Source organism: Bolinopsis microptera, chromosome 7 (assembly GCF_026151205.1).
Source record: "Bolinopsis microptera isolate Bmic1 chromosome 7, MBARI_Bmic_1.0, whole genome shotgun sequence".
NCBI lineage: Eukaryota > Metazoa > Ctenophora > Tentaculata > Lobata > Bolinopsidae > Bolinopsis > Bolinopsis microptera.
The window spans coordinates 17906822-17926884 of NC_087078.1; the positions used below are offsets into that span (position 1 = coordinate 17906822).

At 36.9% G+C, this 20063-nt stretch overlaps 2 protein-coding genes across 3 annotated transcripts; both read right to left on the reverse strand.

Moving 5' to 3' along the window:
• Positions 1–5100: 5100 nt before the first annotated feature.
• On the reverse strand, positions 5101–12432 carry LOC134817886 (protein cereblon-like). 2 transcript variants are annotated; one of them, XM_063827250.1, is made up of 10 exons: positions 12316–12409; positions 11624–11801; positions 11299–11391; positions 10964–11087; positions 10626–10723; positions 10082–10186; positions 9647–9848; positions 9242–9423; positions 8253–8373; positions 5101–5505 (listed from the first exon to the last, which is right to left on the reverse strand). In XM_063827250.1, exons 2-10 carry the CDS (start codon positions 11772–11774, stop codon positions 5370–5372), a joined length of 1212 nt encoding a protein of 403 aa, XP_063683320.1. In that variant the 5' UTR covers positions 11775–11801; positions 12316–12409; the 3' UTR covers positions 5101–5369. The 2 variants fall into 2 exon arrangements, with proteins under 2 accessions (XP_063683320.1, XP_063683319.1); XM_063827249.1 differs by lacking the exon at positions 5101–5505 and adding an exon at positions 7532–7992 and having other exon boundaries at positions 12316–12432.
• Positions 12433–12539: 107 nt separating this feature from the next.
• Positions 12540–18872, reverse strand: LOC134817885 (protein cereblon-like). Its single transcript, XM_063827248.1, has 10 exons — positions 18630–18872; positions 18302–18397; positions 18015–18126; positions 17418–17521; positions 16927–17129; positions 15946–16049; positions 14409–14581; positions 14030–14147; positions 13415–13519; positions 12540–13213 (listed from the first exon to the last, which is right to left on the reverse strand). Exons 1-10 carry the CDS (start codon positions 18784–18786, stop codon positions 13114–13116), a joined length of 1272 nt encoding a protein of 423 aa, XP_063683318.1. The 5' UTR covers positions 18787–18872; the 3' UTR covers positions 12540–13113.
• Positions 18873–20063: the final 1191 nt, after the last annotated feature.

The window sequence follows — 20063 nt, forward strand, 5'->3', positions numbered from 1 at the left end:
AGGGCTTGGTGTGAACAAATCTTGACCAACTTTCACACCTTTGGGACGACTCTCGCAAATGCGAGAGTAATGACCCCGGGGAGGGCCCCATTGGTTTTAGTAGGTTGCATATTTAAAAGAAAAAAAAAAAAAAAAAAAAAAAAAAAAAAAAAAAAAAAAAAAAAAAACTGAAAATGGGACAGAGATTGGGACAATATGATTTTGCAGTTTTATTCGGGATTTTGACTCCAAGTACCTCAATTTGGTTTCATACCATCATCAATTAGCTGACTAATTGGTTTCTGGGCAAAAAGTTCATCCAATCTGTCAAATTTGTGTTCAGAAAATTTCACATTTGAAAATGGGACAGAATTTTGAAAATACAGCTTTTCGTTTTGTTAAGCTTTCTGCTGTGGGCTTCCTCCGACCGAAATCAAACTTCCAGCACCTCAATCGTGTCATATGGCACCTATAGTTGACTTACTTATTGGTTGCGGGTGAAATAATCAGTAAAAACTGTAAAATTTCGGTCCTGGAAATTTCATCTTCAAAAACTGAAAATGGGACAGAGATTGGGACAATATGATTTTGCAGTTTTATTCGGGATTTTGACTCCCAGTACCTCAATTTGGTTTCATACCATCATCAATTAGCTGACTTATTGGTTTCTGGGCAAAAAGTTCATCCAATCTGTCAAATTTGTGTTCAGAAAATTTCACATTTGAAAATGGGACAGAATTTTGAAAATACAGCTTTTCGTTTTGTTAAGCTTTCTGCTGTGGGCTTCCTCCGACCGAAATCAAACTTCCAGCACCTCAATCGTGTCATATGGCACCTATAGTTGACTTACTAATTGGTTGCGGGTGAAAAAATCAGTAAAAACTGTAAAATTTCGGTCCTGGAAATTTCATCTTCAAAAACTGAAAATGGGACAGAGATTGGGACAATATGATTTTGCAATTTTATTCGGGATTTTGACTCCCAGTACCTCAATTTGGTTTCATACCATCATCAATTAGCTGACTAATTGGTTTCTGGGCAAAAAGTTCATCCAATCTGTCAAATTTGTGTTCAGAAAATTTCACATTTGAAAATGGGACAGAATTTTGAAAATACAGCTTTTCGTTTTGTTAAGCTTTCTGCTGTGGGCTTCCTCCGACCGAAATCAAACTTCCAGCACCTCAATCGTGTCATATGGCACCTATAGTTGACTTACTAATTGGTTGCGGGTGAAAAAATCAGTAAAAACTGTAAAATTTCGGTCCTGGAAATTTCATCTTCAAAAACTGAAAATGGGACAGAGATTGGGACAATATGATTTTGCAGTTTTATTCGGGATTTTGACTCCCAGTACCTCAATTTGGTTTCATACCATCATCAATTAGCTGCTAATTGGTTTCTGGGCAAAAAGTTCATCCAATCTGTCAAATTTGTGTTCAGAAAATTTCACATTTGAAAATGGGACAGAATTTTGAAAATACAGCTTTTCGTTTTGTTAAGCTTTCTGCTGTGGGCTTCCTCCGACCGAAATCAAACTTCCAGCACCTCAATCGTGTCATATGGCACCTATAGTTGACTTACTTATTGGTTGCGGGTGAAAAAATCAGTAAAAACTGTAAAATTTCGGTCCTGGAAATTTCATCTTCAAAAACTGAAAATGGGACAGAGATTGGGACAATATGATTTTGCAGTTTTATTCGGGATTTTGACTCCCAGTACCTCAATTTGGTTTCATACCATCATCAATTAGCTGCTAATTGGTTTCTGGGCAAAAAGTTCATCCAATCTGTCAAATTTGTGTTCAGAAAATTTCACATTTGAAAATGGGACAGAATTTTGAAAATACAGCTTTTCGTTTTGTTAAGCTTTCTGCTGTGGGCTTCCTCCGACCGAAATCAAACTTCCAGCACCTCAATCGTGTCATATGGCAACTATAGTTGACTTACTAATCGGTTGCGGGTGAAAAAATCAGTAAAAACTGTAAAATTTCGGTCCTGGAAATTTCATCTTCAAAAACTGAAAATGGGACAGAGATTGGGACAATATGATTTTGCAATTTTATTCGGGATTTTGACTCCCAGTACCTCAATTTGGTTTCATACCATCATCAATTAGCTGCTAATTGGTTTCTGGGCAAAAAGTTCATCCAATCTGTCAAATTTGTGTTCAGAAAATTTCACATTTGAAAATGGGACAGAATTTTGAAAATACAGCTTTTCGTTTTGTTAAGCTTTCTGCTGTGGGCTTCCTCCGACCGAAATCAAACTTCCAGCACCTCAATCGTGTCATATGGCACCTATAGTTGACTTACTTATTGGTTGCGGGTGAAAAAATCAGTAAAAACTGTAAAATTTCGGTCCTGGAAATTTCATCTTCAAAAACTGAAAATGGGACAGAGATTGGGACAATATGATTTTGCAGTTTTATTCGGGATTTTGACTCCCAGTACCTCAATTTGGTTTCATACCATGATCAATTAGCTGCTAATTTGTTTCTGGGCAAAAAGTTCATCCAATCTGTCAAATTTGTGTTCAGAAAATTTCACATTTGAAAATGGGACAGAATTTTGAAAATACAACTTTTCGTTTTGTTAAGCTTTCTGCTGTGGGCTTCCTCCGACCGAAATCAAACTTCCAGCACCTCAATCGTGTCATTTGGCAGCTATAGTTGACTTACTAATTGGTTGCGGGTGAAAAAATCAGTAAAAACTGTAAAATTTCGGTCCTGGAAATTTCATCTTCAAAAACTGAAAATGGGACAGAGATTGGGACAATATGATTTTGCAATTTTATTCGGGATTTTGACTCCCAGTACCTCAATTTGGTTTCATACCATCATCAATTAGCTGCTAATTGGTTTCTGGGCAAAAAGTTCATCCAATCTGTCAAATTTGTGTTCAGAAAATTTCACATTTGAAAATGGGACAGAATTTTGAAAATACAACTTTTCGTTTTGTTAAGCTTTCTGCTGTGGGCTTCCTCCGACCGAAATCAAACTTCCAGCACCTCAATCGTGGCATATGGCAACTTACTAACTATAGTTGACTTACTAATCGGTTGCGGGTGAAAAAATCAGTAAAAACTGTAAAATTTCGGTCCTGGAAATTTCATCTTCAAAAACTGAAAATGGGACAGAGATTGGGACAATATGATTTTGCAGTTTTATTCGGGATTTTGACTCCCAGTACCTCAATTTGGTTTCATACCATCATCAATTAGCTGCTAATTGGTTTCTGGGCAAAAAGTTCATCCAATCTGTCAAATTTGTGTTCAGAAAATTTCACATTTGAAAATGGGACAGAATTTTGAAAATACAACTTTTCGTTTTGTTAAGCTTTCTGCTGTGGGCTTCCTCCGACCGAAATCAAACTTCCAGCACCTCAATCGTGTCATATGGCACCTATAGTTGACTTACTAATTGGTTGCGGGTGAAAAAATCAGTAAAAACTGTAAAATTTCGGTCCTGGAAATTTCATCTTCAAAAACTGAAAATGGGACAGAGATTGGGACAATATGATTTTGCAGTTTTATTCGGGATTTTGACTCCCAGTACCTCAATTTGGTTTCATACCATCATCAATTAGCTGCTAATTGGTTTCTGGGCAAAAAGTTCATCCAATCTGTCAAATTTGTGTTCAGAAAATTTCACATTTGAAAATGGGACAGAATTTTGAAAATACAACTTTTCGTTTTGTTAAGCTTTCTGCTGTGGGCTTCCTCCGACCGAAATCAAACTTCCAGCACCTCAATCGTGTCATATGGCACCTATAGTTGACTTACTTATTGGTTGCGGGTGAAATAATCAGTAAAAACTGTAAAATTTTGGTCCTGGAAATTTCATCTTCAAAAACTGAAAATGGGACAGAGATTGGGACAATATGATTTTGCAATTTTATTCGGGATTTTGACTCCCAGTACCTCAATTTGGTTTCATACCATCATCAATTAGCTGCTAATTGGTTTCTGGGCAAAAAGTTCATCCAATCTGTCAAATTTGTGTTCAGAAAATTTCACATTTGAAAATGGGACAGAATTTTGAAAATACAACTTTTCGTTTTGTTAAGCTTTCTGCTGTGGGCTTCCTCCGACCGAAATCAAACTTCCAGCACCTCAATCGTGTCATATGGCACCTATAGTTGACTTACTAATTGGTTGCGGGTGAAAAAATCAGTAAAAACTGTAAAATTTCGGTCCTGGAAATTTCATCTTCAAAAACTGAAAATGGGACAGAGATTGGGACAATATGATTTTGCAGTTTTATTCGGGATTTTGACTCCCAGTACCTCAATTTGGTTTCATACCATGATCAATTAGCTGCTAATTGGTTTCTGGGCAAAAAGTTCATCCAATCTGTCAAATTTGTGTTCAGAAAATTTCACATTTGAAAATGGGACAGAATTTTGAAAATACAGCTTTTCGTTTTGTTAAGCTTTCTGCTGTGGGCTTCCTCCGACCGAAATCAAACTTCCAGCACCTCAATCGTGTCATATGGCACCTATAGTTGACTTACTAATTGGTTGCGGGTGAAAAAATCAGTAAAAACTGTAAAATTTCGGTCCTGGAAATTTCATCTTCAAAAACTGAAAATGGGACAGAGATTGGGACAATATGATTTTGCAATTTTATTCGGGATTTTGACTCCCAGTACCTCAATTTGGTTTCATACCATCATCAATTAGCTGACTAATTGGTTTCTGGGCAAAAAGTTCATCCAATCTGTCAAATTTGTGTTCAGAAAATTTCACATTTGAAAATGGGACAGAATTTTGAAAATACAACTTTTCGTTTTGTTAAGCTTTCTGCTGTGGGCTTCCTCCGACCGAAATCAAACTTCCAGCACCTCAGTTGTGTCAAATGCCATCTATTGTTCACTGCTTAATTGGTCACTGGAAAAACATTTAGTCAAAACTGTGAAATTTTGGTCAAGGTACAATTGAGGTACTTTCTAGAGACTTTATTACAGAACGGAAAGTGGTATTATCCCATTTCTGTTTCATTTTCAAACATGATATTTGACAGAATTTTAGGCCAACGTATTCAGGGTTTTCGTTTTTAGTGCCCGAAGTCAGGTACAAATTTAATAAAATTACTGAATACAGTTAGATAATTCATAATGCATTTTCCCAGTAAATAAACTGATTGGACTCAGTAATTGAATTTTCAAACCTTAAATATAATAAAATATCACAAAATATTCAAAGGTCACGGGTCCTCAGCAACAACTTAGTTATCATCAAGTTTGGTTCGATCAACAGTTGACAGTGTCAGCTCTACAATATAATAGTCCCTGTAGGCTGTATCCGCCAATTATTTGAGTAAAGAGAGTGTTTTCTAGAATAGTAAATCACTCTGTGTAGTGTAATGTGAGGTACCACGTGGTGCCTCTGTGTCTCATTCAGAGTCTGAGCTTGATTCGTAATCTTTGCTGGCTTGTATGAGCAAGAGTTTCCTTTTCAAACCATAGAACATTTGTGGTTGAGTGGTCACATCAAATGCAGCAAATTTCCAGCCTAGATCTCTCAAACACCTGCAAAATAAAACAATCGTAAGTTAAGGGCTAGAATTCGCTGTATTTTGCCGTTAAAACACAACTTGTACTGTTTAACTTCATGATTGGGCCGTAATTCAAAAGCAAATTGGCAAGAAGTGGTGCTCACGGTCTCACTTAACGTCACTTAAGCGACAGACAGCCTGCAGGCATATGATCCGAATACGAAATATCCTTGTGTTCGGCATTTAATAGCCCTAATTGGTTACTTCGTATACTAAACCCTAGATTTCGCGACAATTGACCCCAGTGTAATAACATAGGGGTCAATTGCAGTTTTATTCGGGATTTTGACTCCCAGTACCTCAATTTGGTTTCATACCATCATCAATTAGCTGCTAACTAGTCAGGTACAAATTTAATAAAATTACTGAATACAGTTAGATAATTCATAATGCATTTTCCCAGTAAATAAACTGATTGGACTCAGTAATTGAATTTTCAAACCTTAAATATAATAAAATATCACAAAATATTCAAAGGTCACGGGTCCTCAGCAACAACTTAGTTATCATCAAGTTTGGTTCGATCAACAGTTGACAGTGTCAGCTCTACAATATAATAGTCCCTGTAGGCTGTATCCGCCAAATATTTGAGTAAAGAGAGTGTTTTCTAGAATAGTAAATCACTCTGTGTAGTGTAATGTGAGGTACCACGTGGTGCCTCTGTGTCTCATTCAGAGTCTGAGCTTGATTCGTAATCTTTGCTGGCTTGTATGAGCAAGAGTTTCCTTTTCAAACCATAGAACATTTGTGGTTGAGTGGTCACATCAAATGCAGCAAATTTCCAGCCTAGATCTCTCAAACACCTGCAAAATAAAACAATCGTAAGTTAAGGGCTAGAATTCGCTGTATTTTGCCGTTAAAACACAACTTGTACTGTTTAACTTCATGATTGGGCCGTAATTCAAAAGCAAATTGGCAAGAAGTGGTGCTCACGGTCTCACTTAACGTCACTTAAGCGACAGACAGCCTGCAGGCATATGATCCGAATACGAAATATCCTTGTGTTCGGCATTTAATAGCCCTAATTGGTTACTTCGTATACTAAACCCTAGATTTCGCGACAATTGACCCCAGTGTAATAACATAGGGGTCAATTGCAGTTTTATTCGGGATTTTGACTCCCAGTACCTCAATTTGGTTTCATACCATCATCAATTAGCTGCTAACTAGTCAGGTACAAATTTAATAAAATTACTGAATACAGTTAGATAATTCATAATGCATTTTCCCAGTAAATAAACTGATCGGACTCAGTAATTGAATTTTCAAACCTTAAATATAATAAAATATCACAAAATATTCAAAGGTCACGGGTCCTCAGCAACAACTTAGTTATCATCAAGTTTGGTTCGATCAACAGTTGACAGTGTCAGCTCTACAATATAATAGTCCCTGTAGGCTGTATCCGCCAATTATTTGAGTAAAGAGAGTGTTTTCTAGAATAGTAAATCACTCTGTGTAGTGTAATGTGAGGTACCACGTGGTGCCTCTGTGTCTCATTCAGAGTCTGAGCTTGATTCGTAATCTTTGCTGGCTTGTATGAGCAAGAGTTTCCTTTTCAAACCATAGAACATTTGTGGTTGAGTGGTCACATCAAATGCAGCAAATTTCCAGCCTAGATCTCTCAAACACCTGCAAAATAAAACAATCGTAAGTTAAGGGCTAGAATTCGCTGTATTTTGCCGTTAAAACACAACTTGTACTGTTTAACTTCATGATTGGGCCGTAATTCAAAAGCAAATTGGCAAGAAGTGGTGCTCACGGTCTCACTTAACGTCACTTAAGCGACAGACAGCCTGCAGGCATATGATCCGAATACGAAATATCCTTGTGTTCGGCATTTAATAGCCCTAATTGGTTACTTCGTATACTAAACCCTAGATTTCGCGACAATTGACCCCAGTGTAATAACATAGGGGTCAATTGCAGTTTTATTCGGGATTTTGACTCCCAGTACCTCAATTTGGTTTCATACCATCATCAATTAGCTGCTAACTAGTCAGGTACAAATTTAATAAAATTACTGAATACAGTTAGATAATTCATAATGCATTTTCCCAGTAAATAAACTGATTGGACTCAGTAATTGAATTTTCAAACCTTAAATATAATAAAATATCACAAAATATTCAAAGGTCACGGGTCCTCAGCAACAACTTAGTTATCATCAAGTTTGGTTCGATCAACAGTTGACAGTGTCAGCTCTACAATATAATAGTCCCTGTAGGCTGTATCCGCCAAATATTTGAGTAAAGAGAGTGTTTTCTAGAATAGTAAATCACTCTGTGTAGTGTAATGTGAGGTACCACGTGGTGCCTCTGTGTCTCATTCAGAGTCTGAGCTTGATTCGTAATCTTTGCTGGCTTGTATGAGCAAGAGTTTCCTTTTCAAACCATAGAACATTTGTGGTTGAGTGGTCACATCAAATGCAGCAAATTTCCAGCCTAGATCTCTCAAACACCTGCAAAATAAAACAATTGTAGCGATATTAAAATTGAGTTAAATTGTTATGCAAGATAAAATATCCGATCACATCAAAGGTAAGTTTACCCATGTTACTCAGGTTACCAGGTTACTCAGGTTACCCAGGTTACTCAGGTTATCCAGGTTACCAGGTTACCCAGGTTACCAGGATACCCCGGGTTACCCAGGTTACCAGGTTACCAGCTTATCCAGGTTACCCAAGTTACCCAGGTTACCAAGGTTATCAAGGTTACCTACGTTTTACAGCCGAGCAGTGTTCTACCATATCCAGTAAGGTCACTCTTCCTGGTAGCGGTACCGTACCAGTACACATGATCAGTGTTAACGTTAGTGGTCAGTACTGTCTCGTCGAACATTCCTGGAGGTAGTGGGTGTGAAATCGGGAGCTATCTAAAAGTTGAAATATACATATATATATTATATATATGTATTTGAGTTGTTCTATCCTCCTGATATTTATAAATTAATATTGTTAATTTGCTAATAATTGAAGGACTGTAAATAAAAAATCTAAATTTATATGCGTTAATTATACTGCAATGGTTAAGATGTGACACACTGTAGCAAGAATTTCGCCGCGGTTAAACCACGCACGATCAATTTTCCCTACCAATTACCATGTACTTGTACCATTAATATTATGGCATTAATTCTTTTGAGTGAAAAGTGTGACTGGAAAAAAGTGCACCATATTTACATACTATGTTTTTTATGAATGAGTGGGATTCGTGCATGGTAAAAATTGACGATTTATTTGACCAATGCAGCGCCGCGCATCAACAATAAATGAATCCAGAAAATTGCGGAAAATAACTTTGCGAAGGAGGAATTTCACTGTAATTAATTAACACATGGCTAGCGTCGCGCGCAGCATAACAGACGCTTCCTATACACTTAATTATAGGGGAGTGGTCTATATTGCGAAGGAGCAGACTTTTGTCGTCACCGCAGGTCCATCGGGCTACCTCATATATCTAAACCCGATTACTTATTCCCTACGATCTTTTTGCCTTCGGCAAGAGTAGGGAAAAAAATCTAAATTTATATGCGTTAATTATACTGCAATGGTTAAGATGTGACACACTGTAACAGAAATATTTAAAGGAAACTCAAGTTAACAACTAATCTCCTAAAAGTAACATAATAACTAACTAATCTTAACATAACTTAATAACTAACTAATCTCAACATAACTTAATTAAATGGTTGTTATCAGAACGACGTACCCTCCGGTTTGAGATGATAAAAAGGACCTTCAGACTTCATGGACATAAGATCAGAGCAGCTGACAACTGGATGGTTAGGTCCACACTCGAGACAACAGTAATCAAAGTGGTTGAGAAGTCGCAGGTAGTTCAGTTGAGATCGGAGTCTCACGATCAGGTTATCCTCTCTCAGCATCTTGTTTCTGTGTAGATGGTAATTGTTAGTTTCGCGGGAATTTATGATTTATACCAGTGCTACATTCTCATTTACTGACTATCATAACTCTATTTAAGGGCCTAACAGCCTATGATAAAGATAAGAGATAACATCTTCTCTTGAATGGGTTGACTATAGACTCTTGAAGTCCTATTACCGGTGAATGTTCTTCAATTCAACATTCGTCATTATAATTAACAATATCTAACCTTTGTTTGAACTTGAAGGGCATAGTACTGATGATCCAATAAGAGAACATGATGGGCTCAGTCGGGGCAGAGTCCGCATTAATACCAGGGCAACTCGTTGTTATCTCGTTCTTAATCAGTTTCTCCAGAGTGAAGACGTCCCTGAGTCGGTGCTGCCACACTGGGAGGGGTCCTCGCAGGAACGTATCCTTTACTTTGCCAGCTGTGGGACGTGGTGTAATAAACCGGACATTTGTTTGTGTCTTGTGAGAGATCAAGTTCTAAGAGATTTCTGAGAGTTTGTATTTAATAAATAAATGCTCTTAATAAAGATAAGTTTAAAAGTGTTTAGGGTTTATGTTTAATCGGAATAAAATAACGGAGAGATAACCCTCCTCGATTTCTCAAACTGCGCAGTCTATTAGTCTATATATTAGTCTATATATTAGTCTATACCAGGATCAAGAAGGCGAGGTTGTTTCTGGTCCTCGTGTATCTCAACTGTAGCTCTCATATGTCTTGAAGTTAACTCTTCTGATATCACCTCATATCTCTGTCTACCTATAGATATATATTATAGTATAGTATATATAAATATATATTAAATTTTTAAATGTTTCATGATCGATAAAAATTATTTTATAAAGGAGCAACATGTCATAGCGCTACAATTCATTATTCTATTTGGCACTGATGATTGGTATTGTTTTTTATACATATCATGAAACGGATCGTTTGCCCGCCAATTTGATTTGTTTCAATTGTTCGAATTATATAAATATATATATATACTAGATTTATTATAAGTGTATCTGTGTGAAAAAACAAAATGGAAGTTTCCAAATTCTCTATTATTCAGGCCAAGAGAGGCTATAATTATCATTTGATGTTTGATAAGGCACTAAAGATATATATAATCCATGTTTACGTGTAAAGTGTAAACAGTGCGTGAAGATAATTAGATAATTAATTATATATTAATGAGGTATTATAGTAGTACCCATGCACTTTAGTTCCAGTTTGCTCTGATTCTCTTCTGTTACCTCAAGTATCTGAACTGTAACACCGCAGTCGCACCAGGTATCCTCTAATCTTTCACTGCACAAAATTGGTTAGTTAGCTTGGAGTTAATTATTAAGTGAATGATCAGGATCAAGTCTGCTGATTAGTACACGGCCGACTCTGACAGAAAGTATCGGTCCGGGAAAGCTCGCTTGATTATGAGCGGACTGTCAACCAATGTTACCTTAAACAGACTTTAAGAAGAAGAATTAAGCTTGCGACGATATTCCGCAGCCTATTCTAAAACAGCATTATTTTTTCATTTTTATGACTCACTCTTCGTTAGGCACGTGCACGGCCCCAAACACATTAGGATCGTCACTATCAAGTAGGTTTTTGAGCAGAGCGAACTGTAGTCCTGTGTGTTGGTCGTCTCTAAACCTCAGCGGGAACATTAATCCTGCGATAAATCTCGTGTAAGTTTAGAAGGCGCTGGTTTGTTTGAAGAATGTTTCGCTTGATGCGAATTATTGTTTTAGCGAAGAGATCAGCTTTTACTTCGAGTATTATCACCCCGATTCAAATTTCCCCTCAAAATTGAATTGTTCAGCAAGAATTAATTGGAGTTGCTATTAAAATTCTAATTAATGATATAATTGGAAGTGTGTTACCTGGAATAACGATGATGTTAGTAGGAATGAGCAGTAGACTCACTCTATCTCCTTCATTATAATTAGTGTATACGCTGTTCGGAGTCGGAATATCTGAGGAGAACAACCATGAACACATCTTGTTATTTCTTTAAATACCATTTTACTGTTATTTATTTTACCTAGTCCATTGCTCAACTGTCTCACGGAAAGACAATCGTGCAAGAAGCTTTAAAAGAGCGCCGCGCAAAGGGATCAGTGGCGTACCAGGTACTTACTTACTGGGCATAATAATCTTCTAGAATAAACAACAATAATACAATCACAACCAAATCCTAACACTTACTTGGGATCTGTGAGTACCGTCGAGCTAGTCCCATCTGCATCAAATCGGCTCCGCCCCTTCCGCGGGGCCTGTTGTAATTCTGCACCAGTTCCCCAAACGCGTCTTCTTCTCCTTCTAGTTCATGTTCAGGTCTTGACTCGTCCTCAGACATGGTTTCCGGGTGGAGAGATGTTCAAAACTGGGGGATATAATCTTAGCGATGAAAAGATTTTGTAGATTTTTGTTTGTCGAAGATGGTTTTCTACATTCTAGGCGAAATGAAAAATACTTGATGGAATTCATTTAAAATGCGGAATTTGCGGGTTAAGCGTTGAAATAAAACATTTGGTTAAAGGCCCCATTGCCTCCAGCTAAAAATAGCGTCCAACTAAAATCTCTACCGTAAAAATATATCATCATACGGATACTTTCGTCTTATCTGTGATCATTTCCCTCAGTTTGATACTTTTTATCACGATTTGAGCGTACAATGGTTGCTGCTGCGTTTCAATTTTATTGAAATTTTGGTAATCTAGTCAGCCCCTGTCTGTGCAGGGAATAATCTTGCCGACACATAAACATATAGTTTTATCTGGATGCTATGGGGTCTTTAACAAAAAACACGCATTCATAATTAAACAGTTAACTTTGAACGATCACGAGAAAACTTTACAATAATGTTTACAATTCGTACATCTTCAAATTATCTAAACCTATGTTAGATGAAGTGTTAAAACAATCGAACGTTTTAATTTCCTTAGAAACGAAAAGCACCCATATAGAAGAAAAACAAATATCTCGACAGTATGCACGATCTCACAAACGATAATGAAGGAGCTTTAATTGATTGCAAGTAACATCAATGAGATAAAGAACCTTTAATTTGCATTACCAAAATGCTGACTAACTTGATTATCGTGATAAAATATCACCCAATAAGAGAGCAATATCATGAGACATGCTGTACAAAAAGTTATGATATTTAATGATATTGATCGAAGAAGAGTTTGATGTTGCGATTTATAAATTTGTATAAGATTATTAGGATTAATTGAGTACGTGACTCGATCAAATTACCTTCTTGTTATTTTAAAATTGATCAAAGTCCAAGATATCGAAGGTATAAGCAACATATCTGCGCATATAACTTTAGTTGACAAAATAAAAGTGTTTAAAATATTAAATAAAATAAATAACCTGCCATTTGCAAATCGTATAAAATAAAACTGAAATGCTGTTAATTTAGACTTGAATCTCGATCCCTGAACAAGTTTAAATGTAAATTGAATGTAAAGTTTGATTCTTATTGATTCATCGTCCTGCTGAGAATTGTTTCTGCATGTTTTTTGTTGGTAAAACTTAGAGACAAACCAAATGTCTGTTCTCACTTCTCGGTGATAAAATCTCCCCTGATTGGTAAACCCAGATAATAATTATTTGATATATTCGTCTCACCAGGAGAGAGTAATATTCAGATGATGATGAAAAGTATTTGAGAGTTATCAGATGATTTATATGTATCTGGGGTAGATTCCGTCCGCTTCATAAATTATTCGATCTCTGCCGAAATTAATGTCAGTAATATCTTCTTCTGGTTCAGGTTCGACTTCGCTGCAATATTGACGGAGTTTTTATATTTTTACTAGCAAAAAAATCCTGCTTTTTTAGTAGACCTTACAACTTTTTACTGCATTTAAAATTTATAAATATCTGTCAATTATGAATGTATTAGTTTAAATATTTAATTTTAAACATAATTTGTATTTTAATTATTTAATATGTAATTTTCTTAAGGCCAACAATAAATCTAACCTATGTCTGAGCACCCTGACAACTTTCCGTTGAATTCCGTAAAAGATTCGTGGCTGGGTCTCCTCAACAACTGCAGTGAACTTCCAACCCAGAAAACTATCACACCTGCAGACAAATTTATGTTTTTTTGAGTGGATCGATCATATAAATGATGTTTTGGGACAAAGTGAGAGTCTCCACTCAGTTTTTCAAACAAATAGAATATAATAGTTGTCGACGTTTCGGCCCACGCCTTTGTCATGGACGAGACGTTACAATTACGTTACATAGCTCAATAAAAACGTTGAACAACTGAGTGGAGACTCTCGTACTTTGTTCCAAAACATCAATTATATGGTTCTATGTAGATGTGTTTGTGGACACCTGATCTGTACCACTAGACTAACCTTAGACACTTGAGGTAACTCCAGGCGTACCAAGGTAACCAGGTAACCAGGTAACCAGGTAACCAGGTAACCAGGTAACCAGGTAACCAGGTAACCAGGTAACCGGGTAACCAATCCAGGTAACCAGGTAACCAAACTTACCTAAGACACTTGAGGTAACTCCAGGCGTACCCAGGTAACCAGGTAACCAGGTAACCAGGTAACCAGGTAACCAGGTAACCAGACTTACCTAAGACACTTGAGGTAACTCCAGGCGTATCCAGGAAACCATGAGTCTTGTGTGGTGGGTACCCCGTCTGCTATGGCGTGTTGTACACTGTATGCTGTGATCAGCTCAAAAGCGAAACCTGGCAAGAAACTTCGCTGTAAAGAGGGACAAATCGGAAATATTTCTCGTGCATGAATGTGGTAATTATGCTTCTCAAAATCAACGTTTAATTTTTGCCATCAGTTGAGAAATCCAACAGTAAAACACGAAACCGATTAATCACCGATAAATGTCGACTAAAGTTAAACTGATCTAGAACACGATTTTTTGCATAAAAACATAATCTCCAATCATATCTGGATACCAGATGGTAGAAATAAAGACCGACTATTCCACTAACCTTGGGGATTAACAAAGAAGGAACCGTCTGCTGACATGGAGACAAGCCGGCTAGAATTAATAATATCTTTACCACAAAGCTGGCAACAATAGTCGAACTGGTTTAGTTCCTTGATGTGGTCCAGCTGGGATTTCAGACGCACTACCAGGTTGTTCTCTCGTAACATCTCCGCTCTATTGGGAGAAAACTAATTTAAATCAATATATAATTAGGGGCTAGGAGCCCTCAACGCACTTAGCAGGACGATATCCGTCACCCTCCACTGGGTACCGGCGCATAGTGGAATAAAAGGCAATGATCTCGCAGATTCTCTGGCAAACAAAGGATCCGACACTCCTCCCATTGGACCGCCTCCTTTTGCCCCTTACACTCACTCCTCTCTCTCTAATATTTTAGACAGTTACTTTTCTCGACTTCACTATAATCGTTTATTACTCTTCAGATCCTCCACTGATTTTCACCAATCCAACATTATTAGTTTCTTTGACAGACACCTTGACGTTAAACGACATAATAGAGACAATACCAGAATTCTTACCCATCTATTCACAGGATGCAGTTATCTCAGATATTTCCAAAACAAGATTGGCAACGAACCCAACAGCATATGCAAAAAGTGTGATGAAGACAAGGAAACTACAGCACACTACCTCACAAGCTGTCCAGCATTCTCCATACACAGGAAATACTACCTTGGTAACTATACCATCAGAGAGGACACCTTCCATCAAACCTTCTCTATCAGTAACATAGTGGGGTTCGCTAGAGCTACCAAGTATCTAGATTTCTATGAACCCCCTTAGTCTCTTTCTCTTAGCCTTAGCTGACGTAATTGTCCCTCTACCACAATCACCCTCCCCTCCCCAGATCGTGTTCAGACTTGCAGCAGGTCCTGCTACCCAGCCAGTTCTAAGGGCTCAATAGTCCACTGGACGGCTCTCGTAGCTTGACTTAATGCTTGTCTCTCTCTCTCCCCCTCACCCCTCTTTTTCATCATTGCTGATTGTGGAAGGGACAACCACGTTACCTACTCAGTTTCCTTTTATTTCTCATTGACATGATTCAGTGACTTCCCCAGCCCTCTATATCTTTAACATGATACCTCCCAGGACCATAGTATTCCATACCAGACATTTCTTTAACTCCTCGTTACAGCAAGACTAATACAACACGGAGAAGAAAAGAAATAGAGACAAGAATACGACAGCCATGGACTCTTACAAAAGACTAACAGAAGGAACATCCCGGTTTGATCCTTCTGAACTATGCATCTTATATCGGTATAGTATTGGTATCTATTTTTTACCTATTGTTATTTTTTATCTTTGCTAGTTAATCATGTTTTTGGGTACCGGGCCATCCTGGTTACCCTGCTATGGGCTGTTCCCCTGGCTTATGCAGGTCTCGTTTACCCATATATATATAACTTATATCATTGCTCATCATGGAAGAAAACGCGAAACACTCGTAATCTCGTATATATAAACTTTAAGTTAATGAAGTATTTACTAATACAGCTATTAATTGATCAACAGACCTCTGGTTGAATTTGAAGGGCATTGCACTGATGAGCCAGTAGGAAAACATGTCTGGCTGCACCGGGGCAACGTTTACTTTGATCAAGGGACTGTAGCGTGCAATCTGAACAAAATATCCACTGTTAGCACATATCAATCATGTAACGTTAATATTTTCAATATACAACTCATTTTAGACATTTTATATAATCTATGAGAATGCTTTAACTTTTCTGATAGTATAGTGGTTAAAAGTGAGAAAAATAGTCATTCAATACTGAATACAGTTTTATTAGTATTTTATAGAGCTAAGGGAGGAATTTATTATTGATAATTGTTTTCATCATGCACATCGTCATATACATCGATGATCGATCATATGATCCGGCCAGCCATGCACACATGACGTACGTACGTTACAAACGAACGCACGTTATGCGCTGTCATTATCAAAATATAACAGTCGCGCGCTCCGTCAATTGCACAAAACTGCATATTTTGTCCCAAACTCAGAGGATGTTTTCTAAGGAGTTGTAACGCTGCCCCCATCCTTAAATCTGCATTCATATATAATATACAACATGAAACAATTAGTTCATGCTCTTATCCAAAACACTACCACAGCTTCACACCCTAATTTAATTAATGCACGATGAGATGTGAGTTTGTTCAGAGTATTGAAGTAATAAAAGTATAGTGGATTAAGTTTCTCAGAGTATTGATTGACAAAGGATACCGCTGTAATATAATGTAAGGTGGTTTCAGGTGGTGTAATAATTGTTAGTGGTTACTGGAGCGAGTGGTGCAATATAGACCGTAAAATAAACCATCAAGAAGCCATTTTAAGATTAATTTCATCAAACGTAACACATTACAAAATCACACAGGCAAACTTAATTAGATTGGCTCAGCCATATTGCGATGGGGGCAGACCTTTACAAATGGGGGCCAATTTGTAACAATTTAATCTGTAATCGAAAACATCGCCTCCCCAAACTCACCTCTTCCTTTATAACGCCCACAATGGTGTACACATCGTGACTCTTATACAGCCATGTGGGATGCGAGCTTAACTTGAAGGAATCACGTAACTTCCCCAGTGGATCGTATAATCTGTCCGGAATGTGGTCCGCTAGGATCTTGACTTTGGCGTGGAGGATGGGCGTCCTCCGTTGTGTGGAAATCGTCTTGAACCTCTGTCTACCTGTTGTTTTGAGTATAGATTAATGTTTTATGCATGTCTATTTTACCCAACTTATCAGTATCATAAATAATGAAATTCCAGCTTTAGAATGTAAATATAGGTGAATGTAGAGTGTAAATGTAGGTATCCAAATTCTAACTACATATCGCTGGACTATTGCTTATTACTGGACAGTGGACAGTGCTACATAATAACCAAAAACGAAAAACATGCAAATTCACATATCTTAGGGATGTAAAAAATCGCCGTTAATATTAGTTCAAGGAAATTCGGGATTAACTGGATTACCTTTGCACTTGAGCACAATTTCATTGGGTGTCTCATCTGAAACCTCCACAATTTGAACTGTTACACCGATTTGTGACCAACTGCGATCGAGCACCAAAGTCTCCCTAGATAATTAAATAATATTAATGATATTGGTATATTAACATATGTAAGTAACGTTGAAATTCATCTTTTATTGTCGAATAAAGTACATTGGTTCTTAAATTTTTATGAGATCCCAGTTTATATATTTAAAAAAAACCTTCTGCTCTGAGGAGGAGAGAAAGTTTTTGTGGAGAGCCGCTCAGACATGGGCACCGTATTGTGTAAATTATTTAGGTATATTTTATGCAATATCTTTGTCGCATACGAGCGGGGTAGTAAATATTGTGTTTCGTTTCGTTTCGTTTCGTTTCGTACATTATACGCATCAGCTTATCAAGTTAGAATTTAAGGTATTATTAATAAGTGCAAGCTGGCTGTTGACTTAACAGATTCTATGCTAACAACAGAACAGCAATGAGATCTATATGTTTTTATAGAGGAAGTAAAAAGAACAAATAGTTATTTAACTGTTATTTAATTAGATTTATTTAATTAAATAGTTATTTAACTGACCGTTCTGCGGGAAGGTAAACAGCGCCAAATGTCTTCTGATTGGTGTCAAGAAGAGCTCGGACCATGGCAAACTGCAGGGTGCTCTGTCTTATTCTGAGAGGAAGACTTTGTCCTGACAAAGAGTACTTTAGTTAGTTTTGTTATAACTTAAATAACTTAATTAATTAATCTAGCATACCAAATTCACTTTTTCTAGCGATAGAAATAAAATAAAACTGAATCAAAAGAACCCCGATTTTACACATTTATCTAGTAATCATGACGAATCAGCCTGAAAACCTGCTAACCTGGTATTACAATAACGTCAAGTGGTATTATGTACAAGTTCACGTGATGACCTTCCAACCAATAGTTGTAACCTTCAACTCGTGTCAAAGCCATATCTGAAGTTAGCCTAGTTATGACTAAGTTGTTAGGTAACCTTTATAATAATTCGTAATATCAAGTTTTTCAGTTTTGCGAGATGTAGCAAGGTCCGTACATGAATTGATAGTTCCTAAATTGAAGGAAAGTAATGATAGTTACATCACGCACTACAATCAGAAACTATGTAAATACATGCAAACGTATCCATGTAAACGTATGTAAACGTATGTAAATAACAATGTATCTGACCAAGGTAGGAATGCTGGGAAGGTATAGCAATATCGTAATCCACACGATCCAGCTCCTGGGCCTGTTCAGCATTTGCGATCCTCTGCTGGGTGCGTTCTGCTGCAGCATCTACCTGTCTCTCGATCCATGCTTCCTCAGCAGCTTCAGCTTCTGCCATTCGTTCAATCTCACGTTCTTGTTCTGCATACTCTTCTGCTACGCGTTCAATCTCACGTTCTTGTTCTGCCTGCTCTGCTATTATGTCTAGTGAGTCGTTATCTTCGTCCATCTCCATCTGTTCCTTTTCTTCTAAGTTCTCTGCTGCATCTTCTGAAATTGTTTGTATCAAACAATTTGGAGTAGATCTATCAAAAATGAAATCATTAATATATTGTCATAAAATATCCTGATAAAAATAAATAAGAAATAAAATGAATAGTGAATTTACCCATTTTTATTTTTATTTATTGAACGACTGGTTAGATCGGATTCAAAAATCATGATAATGTAAAAAATTAATTTTCAAACCGTAATCAGATTGCTCCCCGTTGTCATTATCCTGCTGAGCACTACTTTCACCACCTTCACTGTTCGATCTTACTTCCTCTTCCATTTCCTTCAAGATATTTATTGTGTATCCAATAAATTGTCTAATAAATTCTCTTTCAAAAGCTTTGATTGTGCACTGATGAAATGAAGATTGAGAGCAAAAGCCATGCTCTTAAAATGAGACTCCACGAATTATTTAGTTGCTTAAAATGTTTAGGACAAGAGTAAGCAGTGATTGACAATCTATACTGATATTAATAGTAATAATATTTCAATAAAATTACAAACTTTATTCCGACTGTACCTTAAAATGTAAACATTATAATCATATGTAGCAAACAATAACATTGATTACCAATGTAAATACAGTTATATAGATCACAGTTCGGCTCATTCATTCTTTCATTTTATGGATGATACTTTCCAAGTCAGAGGGTATGCTTTAATGTATGTAGTTGAAACACAGATTTTACTCATATTCGTTCATCGATCGTCTTAAATCTATTTCCCACCGCCTTGATTTTTCCTGATCCTTTTTTCTCTTTCGCTTACTTTCTGTCGTGAGTTTGATCTTTCGTTTGTGTAACAGGTTGTCTTTCAAACTGTTTACATCATGGGGTTCAAAGTGGGATACTTTTGGTTTGTTCTTCTCAGGAATTCCAAGTCCTCTTCTGTCAGTTTTTAGTTGTGTTTTTATGAGGTATTTTCGTCCAGCTTCTGATGGCCCTGTAAATATCATTAAAATGTTTTAAATGGAAAATAGTTTTTTTGCCTGGATAAACAATGACGATTACGTGCAATTTATACAAACAATTTTCTGTTATGCCCAATTCCTATGAAAATACAGCTTTCTATAAACGTGATGATTTTGAAGTTCAATACATCATCTGACCGTGACCATGTATC

Excerpts from the sequence above, each read along its gene's own strand:
- LOC134817886 (XM_063827250.1), bottom strand. The coding sequence starts at position 11,774 with ATGTCTGAGGACGAGTCAAGACCTGAACATGAACTAGAAGGAGAAGAA. Across the intron at positions 8,374-9,241 it reads TTATCATCTCAAACCGGAGG|GAATGTTCGACGAGACAGTA; the intron begins GTACGTCGTTCT and ends CACTACCTCCAG. Across the intron at positions 5,506-8,252 it reads ACACTGCTCGGCTGTAAAAC|GTGTTTGAGAGATCTAGGCT; the intron begins GTAGGTAACCTT and ends TTTATTTTGCAG.
- LOC134817885 (XM_063827248.1), bottom strand. The coding sequence starts at position 18,786 with ATGGCAGAAGCTGAAGCTGCTGAGGAAGCATGGATCGAGAGACAGGTA. Across the intron at positions 18,127-18,301 it reads TGACGTTATTGTAATACCAG|GACAAAGTCTTCCTCTCAGA; the intron begins GTTAGCAGGTTT and ends ACTCTTTGTCAG. Across the intron at positions 16,050-16,926 it reads TGGGCGTTATAAAGGAAGAG|ATTGCACGCTACAGTCCCTT; the intron begins GTGAGTTTGGGG and ends TATTTTGTTCAG.